Below are 9,549 nucleotides of genomic sequence, written 5' to 3'. Positions count from 1 at the left end.
ATCAAGTCCGCATCTTGTACAGCAATTAACCACTAGGAAGAATGTATGCAATGTGTTAATTATTGAAACTGTCCTACCAGTTTGGTTTGAAACTGTCTCATTGCTATTTGTTTCTCAATGAAATTGTGGGAAAAAAAAAAAAAAGAACTATGTACACAGTCACACTTGCACCCAGATTCCAAGTTCCAATTTCTTTTAACTGTTCCATTTAGCCTTCAAATAGGCATTGGTGGTTCAGTGGCAGAATTCTCGCCTGCCATTTAGCCTTCAAATATCATGCCTTCCTTAAGTTGTAGACATAAAATAGGAAAGCAATGTGCAAGTGGATCAACATTATATAAAAGCATTACTTTTATTTAAAAAATGACTTTTTGTTTAGAATAGCAGGGGAAACTTGCTAGCATTAGAAAACTTGTCTTTCAATTTAGTGGATGTTTGGTGACAGAGGTGGTTTTTGGGGTTTTTTTTTTCCCCTGTCTTTTTGAGACAGGGTTTTAGTAAGCAATTCAGGCTGGACTTGAACTCACAGTGATCCTCTTACAGGCATGTGTCAGAGACAGTGAAACTTTTTAAGAACTATTTTAATAAAAAGCATATGCCTTGAAATCAGGCAGCTCTAATTCAAATGACTTTAATAGACACAAAGTTTGGATGCTTAAAATAAAAATAAAATATTGCGAGTTAGTTTTATGTTCTCCGCATAACATAAGCACAATAAACCTTTGAGGGTAGTACGAATTTATTAAAGGCACTGACATAGATTTTATCATCCATTCAAAACCGTACACGCACAAATGCCCAGGCCCCTAAATCATTTTTTTTTCCAACTGCAAATAACTTATTCTTTAGGAGGTGAAGAAGAGCGGTGCTGGAAGAAATGGTATTTGTCAGTAGTGTGCCCAATTTTTTAATTGGCCTGATGTCTATTTTTAGATAGAAGTAGCCTGGGATATAGCTCACTGGCACAGGTGCCTGCCTGGCAAGTGTAAGGTTGAGTTCGATTCCCAGTACCGGGTGAAAAAAAAACTCATCACCTTCGAATGAACATTTCAAAATCACCAAAGACTGTGCCTGTAGCACTTGATACTTATTAGGAACAAATAAAGGTTTTTATGGGTAAAAGTTGCAACGTCACGTGTGAGACAGGTGGTTGAGGCACAACTGTCCTCGCAGCTGCCAAAATGTGCAAACAAGAGGGCAATATCAACCTTTGCTAGCCATCCATCCAAAGGCCTCCCCGCAAGGCCTCGGAGGCGTGGTCTGGGTCCGCGGCCGCGTTTCTTCAAAGCTGCCGGCTTTCCGAGTGCACACAAAAATGAAGGTCAAGGCGCCCTTCCGCGGCACTTCCGGAAAATCTCCAACAATCCTATCTGTGCCCCGGGGTAGAGCAAGCGCAGGCCTTCTGGGTGTAGCGCCCAGGGAAGGGGAAGGTGGCAGCCTAGGGACGCTGCCTCGGACCGGTCCTCCGGGATAGCACTAGCACCACCAGGGCTGGCTCCCACGTGGAGCCCGTGGTGGGATCGGCCCCCCCCGGCCGCCAGCTCTGATTGGTCAAGGGCCGCAGGCGCCGGAGCTGCACCTCAGTGGTAGGCGACTGGGACAAACCCGAGAGGGCTCAGGACGAGAGGACGGGACCACGTGGGCAAGGACACCAGCGGCAAGTAAGCGTGCTGGACCCAGGCAGGAAGCGAGCAACCACCCAGCGACCAGGCTGCGCAACGCCAAGTGGGCCCTGGCTCGCTGCAGGCGCTGTCACCCTCCTCCCCACGTCGGGGAGCGCTCACCTCAGCGCTAGCGGCGCCTCCACCTTCAGCTTTTTGGGCTTCGGCTCCCCCACAGCAGCTGCCATCTTCGCGCTACCAACCTACTTTCGCGCCACCACTCACCGAGCAACGCACTCCCCGCCCCTCGACTCGCCAGGCCCGCCCTTCTCGCTCCGCGCCACCCTCTTCTCAGCCCCGCCTCCGACTCCGCCCCCTTTGCCACTCTCCAGTCCCCAGCCTTAGGATCGACCCCCTCGCGGTTATAACGCCCCGCCCTTCCGCGATCCCTTTTACCCTACGGAGTTAGGCTGCTGATGAGCGCCTGAGTCGGGATAGTGAGAAACTCTCCATTTTTCTAGATTCTGGGTGATCAGGACGATTTAAATCCTCCACCTCTGGAAACACTTTCCTCTCTTTGAACGTCTTTCTGCTTATTTAATCTAACACCGGAGACCACGCCCGTATCTTTGAGACTGTTAGTCAGGCAATCTATTGGGCACTCCGAGCGCGGGGTCCTCACGGCCTTCTCTGCCGCTTCAGCTTCGGTCCAGAGAGGACCCAGCGCCAAAGCCCTGACTCGCCCTGCTGTCGGGGTGAGTGTGGGGGGCGGGGAATGTACGGACTGGGGATAGCTCAAAAACTGAGGAGTAGGCTGGTAGCTGGCCCTCGGGACTCCAGTATGGGCCCTGGAGCGGCCATGGGCCGGGGCCGCGCCTCCTCCCGCGCCTGGCCTTCGGGTTTTACAAACTGGGCGGGAAGGGAGCGGTGCACCTACACCCGGCGTTCTGAAACCCGTTCCCCCAGGAGGTCAAGCTCTCGGTGCTCTGTAGCAGGAAAAAGGCCTTGTCACCCTCCGTGAGCCCGATGACTTGATTCTCAGCCCTCAGGGATTCCACCCTGGAGGACAAAACCCTTGATGGGCCTGAGCGGAAGGCCTCAAACCCAAATGGTTTCTGTCTGAACCTGGGGTAGAAAATACAGTGAGGAAGGCGTTACGGTTCTTCAGAAGTAAGGGGACTGGGATCTAAACTGAGGAGATGGCAGTGAGTATGCAAAGTCAATGAGTAATGTGGCGGCTTGTGGTAGTTTTGAAGCTGAAGCTTCCATCCTGCATGGTTGAGAAGGTGGTGTCGCTTTAAAATGAGGAGCTGTCATGGGAACAGCAGGAGTATTCGATTTATCGAATTCGAAACAGTGCTTTAGATGCAGATGGATTTAAAAGATCTCGCCGATTAAGCTGGAAACTGAAGGTGAAAAGAAGCGTCGTGTTGAAAGGTATTAGTGGTATAAAATGCTGAAAGGGTCAAGGAAGGGAATTTAAATTAGAGTAGGTAGTTGGATCTGATGATTTGTCACTGGCCGATTTGAGAGAGGAGAGAAATATTTTAATAAAATCAGTTACTGGGGAAGGATTGCAAGTGTAGACTAATCATTTGAGGCATTAATATTATTTAGATAGGGAAAAATTTGAAATTTGGTTTTAATGAATGCAAGCTTAAAGTAACCAGCGCATAAAAGATCCCAGAAGAGAAAGGGATAAAGAGTATAGAATGGCTAATTTTGGAAAGAGATACATTACCCTTTAAATTGGGATTATAAAGAAAATAAACCTAAGGTAAACATAAGGTAAATAAAAATTACCATAAATTTACATATGCTTAGTAGGAACGTTCTCTTGATACCAGATTAGTTTTTCTTACAGTCTTGAGATTTTTAGGGGTCCATAATCATTCAACAAAGTAGGTATTTTGTAAACCACTTATAATCTCTCAGTTCATGAGTGGTAATGGAAGGTCTAGAAAGGTGATACTCTTCCCTCTACAAGTGACCTTTCTGTTACAAAGAACACTGGAACCATTATCTTGCAGCAAACCTTCTGAAGTATACAAACCTTCTCTTCTATTTGAAGAGGAAAGAGTGTCACTTCTTAGAAAAGGATCTTCACCAGTCTCCCAGTATACTCTGTCCTGCTTCTCAGGGACCTTCAGTTTCCCCCTTGTTCCTACATCAGCTTTCCTCTGATATTTTCACCTTCCTATCAGTATTTAAAATAATCTTCCCTCACATTATGAAGTATTGCATTTATTTGTTTGTTAGTTTTTTGAGACAGGGCCTCACTGTGTGCTTCAGGCTGGCCTTGAATTTGCAGCAGTCCTGCCTCAGCTTCCTCAGTGCTGGATTATAGGCGTGGGAGGGAACACTCCCAAACATTTTCAGTTTTTGTAGATTAAACTCTACAGAATGTTTAACAGTATTTACCACTCCAGCTTTATGGACACATACTAACAACATTCTAGTTATTAAAAACCACACACCATTGTTAAAAACCAGTGACTATCCTTGAACTGACTATGTAGCCAAGGCAAACCTGAAAACAGTGATCCTCCTTTCTCAAGCTCCTGAATGGTGGGATCACAGGCCTTTGCCATCATGCCTGGCTGGCAATGTATCTTGTACTGTAACAAAATTTTCAAAATTTAAACACACTGTATTTGTTATCAGCTTTCATATACCTCCATTCTGTGCCTTTTAGTCCTAAAGACACATTGTCCAAAGATATTTTTGACTGTTGTAATTGCATTGCTTGCAAAACAAGATTTAGTAAAGAAGATTCACAAAGGATTTAAGGTACACTCAAAGCTCTAGTGAGACTATAGGACTGTCTCAAAACAATTTTTTGTGACACAAAAGATGCTGGGAACAATAACAGCAAAAAAAAAAAGGCAGGAATAGTTAGGAATTCATGGCTTTCCCAGAAAGTTTATTAAAATAATGAAAAAACCTACAGTTATTGGAAGCATAACTAGATAAACAATGCAATTTACACTGCTTTGTGTAATACTATTTATTATAGTATTAGGGGTAGACCGTAGTAAAGAAAAACAAAATAAACTTCCCTATTATAGAAGGTTATGATGGGTTTTGAAAGTAAGCACTGTTGAGAGCTGCAAGTGTTATACTTTGTCTAAGCACTAAGGATAACAAGAATAAATCCAGTGGACTAGTTTAACTTGCAGTATTGTGAAATCTGAACTGTTGCCAAGAAAAACATTGGTGGAAATTTTCCTGGAAAGAATTTTTCAGTGGCTTAAAAGGATGAATAGAGATCTGACCCTAAAATAAGGAAACTACAAAGTCTCATGCAAAAATAAACAGCTCTCCATCTGGTATGGTGGCACATAACTGTCTCCCAGCACTCAGGAGGTGGAGGCAGGAAGAACGCTGAGTTCAAGGGCAGCTTAGGCTACCTAGTGAGTTCAGAGGTATCCCGAACTACATGGTGAGACCCTGTGTCCAGAGAAAAATTTAAAGTGGAGGTTGAGTGGGTATGTGAGAAATCAGCTCTGCAGAGGGAGCGTGGGCCAGACAAAGAAGAAAGAGCAAAAGCAAAACTGAAGGTACATTTGGCACGCAGGTGTGGTGCAGGCTGCAGTGCAGACTCCTGAAGGATAGCCCGATTTAGCAAGCCCTATCTCAAAGTAATAAAGGATTGAAGATGTATCTCAGTGAGGAGGGCTCTGGATTCAGTCATCAGTATTGGGAAAACAAACAAACTGAAGCAGCACATTCACTGCGCTGCCCAGTGGTAGCCACTAATCATGTGTGATTACATACCTAGATTCAAATTATAGTTAAAGCTTCAGCCAGCCATGGCAGCACACACTGTAATCCCAGCTCTTGGGAGGCTGAGACAGGAAGATCACTTGGAGCCGGAGGCCATCCTGAACTACATAGAGCAAAAGTTATAACTTAAGTACATTAGTTGAATTAGCCACGATGCAAGTGCTCAGTTGCCACTTGTACCTAGTGGGTACCATACTGGACAGCACAGATAAAGGACATGTCCTTCCTTGCAGAAAGCCTTGTTGTTCCGTGCTTAACTAGAGTCTGTTAATAAGAGTCAGATAAAAGCAGGAACTCAGCATTCAAATAGAACTAGGATTGGATCGCAACACTCACTTGTGATCCTAAGTAACTGATTTAATCTTTTGAGACGATATTCTCTAACATGAGTTTAAGAGCAGTGTTCATTAACTTGTGAAAAGTTAATGAGATAGGGGGCTGGTGAGATGGCTCAGTGGTCTAAAGCACCTACTTAGAACAAGCTTAGCAAAGCACAGGGACCGCGGTTCAATCCCCAGCACCACATGCCAGCCAGCCCTGCCCCCTGGTGGGCTGAGCTGGCCACACACACACACACACACACACACACATAAATAAATAAAATTAAAAAAAAAAGTTAATGAGATAATGTAGGTAAAGTGCCTACCACTGTGTGTGACTCAACATTTTAGATATTATTCATTCATCCTTAAGGAATGAAACACTGAGTATAGCGGAAAGATTACTTTTTGCAAAAGATACCATATTCCAAATGAGACCCTGCACACACACAAACAAAAAAAAAACAAAAAACCTAAAAAAAAGCGTATTCTATAGCTCAAAGATGCTCAAAGCCTGTTCCGTGTTTAATATTTCAGATGCACATTTTATTCCAAGAAAACGGTTATAAAATTTAGTTACAAGGGGCTGGCCAAATAGCTCAGTGAGTTAAAGCACCTGCAAGCAGGCACAGGGGCCAGGGGTTGGATCCCCGGGCCTGCCATGCTGGCCCCACCCCCAAAGCACACTGAGACAGCAGTTGAGACTAGGGGTGGTGGCGCACGCCTGTAAACCAAGCTCTTGGGAGGCTGTAAACAGGAGTATCATTATGAGTCTCATCTAGTAGTGAGACCCCGAACACCTTGTAGACCTTTCCCTAAAAAAAAAAGTTACAGATCTTATCACTGAATAGTCCTATTAAAATGAAAGATTATCAGTTGCAGTTAGGTCACCTAAGTCAGTAGGTTCTGTATAACAATTCTGTGTATTCTAATGTCACTACTACTACTCAAATAAAAATGTAAGGCTGACACAAAAATCTACTAAGCAATGCATCTGACTAGATGAATTGGAAAAATTTCCCAACCCTAAAGGTCCTAACCCTAAAGTATCAGGATTTATTGCTATCAACTAAGATTTATTGTTTGGCTATTAGAGATGATTTTAACAGGAAAAAAAAATTTTTGTTTCTAATAACTTTATTAATGCAGTAATTAGTCAAACATATCTTAGTATTATTTATTTGGTAACTATTGAATATTTACCAACTGAGAAGGAGAAACTACCACATATTTTTAGTTAACTTCCTTTTCATACGATAAATGACTTCTTGGGGCTGGGGAGATATAGCTCAATAGAATAAGCACTTGCCTGGCAAGCACAAGGGCCTGAGTTCAATCCCCAGTTCCGCCAAAAAAAAGATAAGTGATTTCTGGAAAGAGTTGTCAGGTTGATGTCTTTGTTACTAGTTCAGCAGTATTGAATGGGTCAATTTTGGAAATTCTTTCTATTTGGAATTTATCTTCATGCATAGAGACTATTTGATTTTAAATTCTCCTTTATCTGCTTGTACCATATAGTACTATTACTTTGAATGATTGGATCACTAAACATCTGATACTGATGCTTACCGATACAAAAGATAAAACAAATTGTGGCAATTAAACATTTTTCCACTGTCCCTAATATTACCTGCATAGTAAACATTTTATTTGAAACATAACTCGTAGGAAAGATAACAAATCATAGTAAAAAGGCCAATGAATTACCACAAAATGGACACAGCATGTAAACATCCAGATGAATAAGGTTTGCTAGCCCTCTCAGAGGCCATGTTCCTCTCAGTTCCTATCTTTGCTATTATGATTTTCTCTGTGGTTCTTTGGATTGAAGTAAACATTTGAGTTGTTGATTTTTTTTTTTTTTTTACTATTACACATATTTTTGGTACACAGTAGTACACATTTCTGTTGAGGCCATGTGGGAATGGATTTGTGCTGCAAAATATTAAGAATACTTTTAAGATCTAAGTAATATAAGCTCACAATTTTAGAGTATACAGTTCAGTAGTTTTTAGCATAGTCATGGAGCTATGCAACCATCATCTGTAGTTAAGAAAATTTTTATCACTCCAAAAAGAATTGCCAGTCATTGCCAGTAACTCCCCATTCCTCCCCAACTGGCAGCCACTAATCGACCTTCTGTCTCCATGGATTGACCTCTTCTGCACAGTTGATACAAGAATATGACTTCTTTTTTTTTCTTTTTGAGATGGAGTCTCACTGTGCGCTTCAGGCTGACCTTGAGTTTACTTTGTAGGCCAGGCTGGCCTCAAACTCTCAACAACCCTCCTGCCTCAGCCTTTGAGTGCTGGGATTACAGGCATGTGCCACCATGCTTGGCTAAGAATACAACTTTTTAGGTTCAGATTCCTTCACATATTACCCATATTGTAACCTGTGTAACTGCTTGATTCCTTTTTTTTTTTTTTATCTTTTATTTATGTATTTGATATAGGGTCTCTCTATACAGTTCAGACTCATGATCCTCTTGTCTGAGCCTCCCCAGTGTTGGGCTTACAGGTGTGTACCACCATGCCCAGTTTTGGGGGCCAGAACAGTGCTGGGGCTGGTATGGCATGCAGTACTGGGGATCAAAACCAAGACTTTGAATTTCCCAGGCAGGCACTTAGACCACTAAACTGTCTCCCCAGCCCCAGTTAATTCCTTTTTAGCGCCAAATATTTCATTCTATTGATAGTCCATATTTCATTTCACATTTACTAGTTGATACACATTTTGGCCATTTCCCTTTTTTAACATTTATCATGTTTCTATGAACATTTGTGCACAGTGTTAAATTTCTGAAGAACTCAAACTTTTCCATGGTGTCTGCACCATTTCATATTCTCAGGACAGTGTCTGAGCATTCCAGCTTCTCCATTGTGTCAACACTTGTTAATGTCTTCCACTATTACAATTGACCTGGTGGTGATGAGATACTGTCTCATTTTGGGCTCTTTGTTGTTTTTGGTGTTGTTGGGTTTTTTTGTTCTTGGGGTTTTTGTGTGTGTGTTTTGAAACAATCTCACTATGTGATTCAAGCTGGCTTTGAACTCGTGTAGCTGAAGTTGGCTGGAACTTGTAATGATCCTTTTGTCTCTGCCTCCCAAGTGCTAGGATTGCAGCCTTGTGCCACCAGACCTTGCCTTATTGAGATTTTTGATTTGCATTTTCTAGTGACTTACTTTTTTTTAAGCATCTTTTCCTTTATCCTTTTTTAGCATCTTTTCCTCTGTCTTTTTATATGGTTTGTTTATTTGAGAAATGTCTTTGCAGGTCATTTACTAGGTTTTTGTATAGGGTTATCTCTGCCGGAGATGTTGCTCAGTGGCACAGCATCTGCCTGGCAAGCATGAGGCTCTAATTTCAATTCCCCATATTAAAAAAATAGGGTTGTCTCTTTATTATGAAGTTGCCAGAATTGGTTATATATTTTATATAGTAGTCCCTCATAAGGCATGTATTTTTTTCTTATTCTCTGGACTGTCCTCACATTCTTTTTTGGATTTTAGGGAAGGGTCTACAGGGCGTTCAGGGTCTCACTACTAGATCGGACTGATAGTGATCCACCTGTTTACAGCCTCCCAAGAGCTGGGATTATAGGCATGTGCTACCACACCTAGTCTCAATTTCAGTCTCAGCAAGTCCCGGGGGCAGGGCCAGCACAGCAGGCCCTGGGGATCAAACCCCTGGCCCCTGTGCTTGCTTGTAGGCGCTTTAATCTACTGAGCTATTTGGCCAGCCCTGTCTTCACATTCTTGATAATTTCCTTTGAAGCACAAAAGTTTTAACTTTGATAAAGCAACTTGGGTTACTTTCCTCTCCTTCCCCCCTCCTCCCCT

At 42.7% G+C, this 9,549-nt stretch overlaps 2 protein-coding genes across 2 annotated transcripts in view; one reads left to right on the top strand and one right to left on the bottom strand.

The window, feature by feature from the left end:
* The window catches only part of Adk (adenosine kinase), a 563,958-nt gene extending 562,025 nt beyond the window's left edge, over nt 1-1,933 (bottom strand). Inside the window, exon 1 of the mRNA XM_004624031.2 lies at nt 1,785-1,933. Within this exon, the coding sequence (XP_004624088.1) occupies nt 1,785-1,849 (65 nt within the window). The 5' untranslated portion in view covers nt 1,850-1,933. The remainder of the gene's footprint in view (nt 1-1,784) is intronic.
* A 509-nt stretch (nt 1,934-2,442) lies between these two features.
* Nucleotides 2,443-9,549, top strand: part of Ap3m1 (adaptor related protein complex 3 mu 1 subunit) — a 19,667-nt gene continuing 12,560 nt past the window's right edge. The window contains exon 1 of the mRNA XM_023718585.1: nt 2,443-2,806. Within this exon, the coding sequence (XP_023574353.1) occupies nt 2,801-2,806 (6 nt within the window). The 5' untranslated portion in view covers nt 2,443-2,800. The remainder of the gene's footprint in view (nt 2,807-9,549) is intronic.

The sequence above is a fragment of the Octodon degus genome, unplaced genomic scaffold (assembly GCF_000260255.1).
Source record: "Octodon degus isolate 3935 unplaced genomic scaffold, OctDeg1.0 scaffold00005, whole genome shotgun sequence".
NCBI classification, from domain to species: domain Eukaryota; kingdom Metazoa; phylum Chordata; class Mammalia; order Rodentia; family Octodontidae; genus Octodon; species Octodon degus.
The sequence above is the reverse complement of the archived record's forward strand: the minus strand, read 5'-3'. Positions and strand labels throughout refer to the sequence as shown.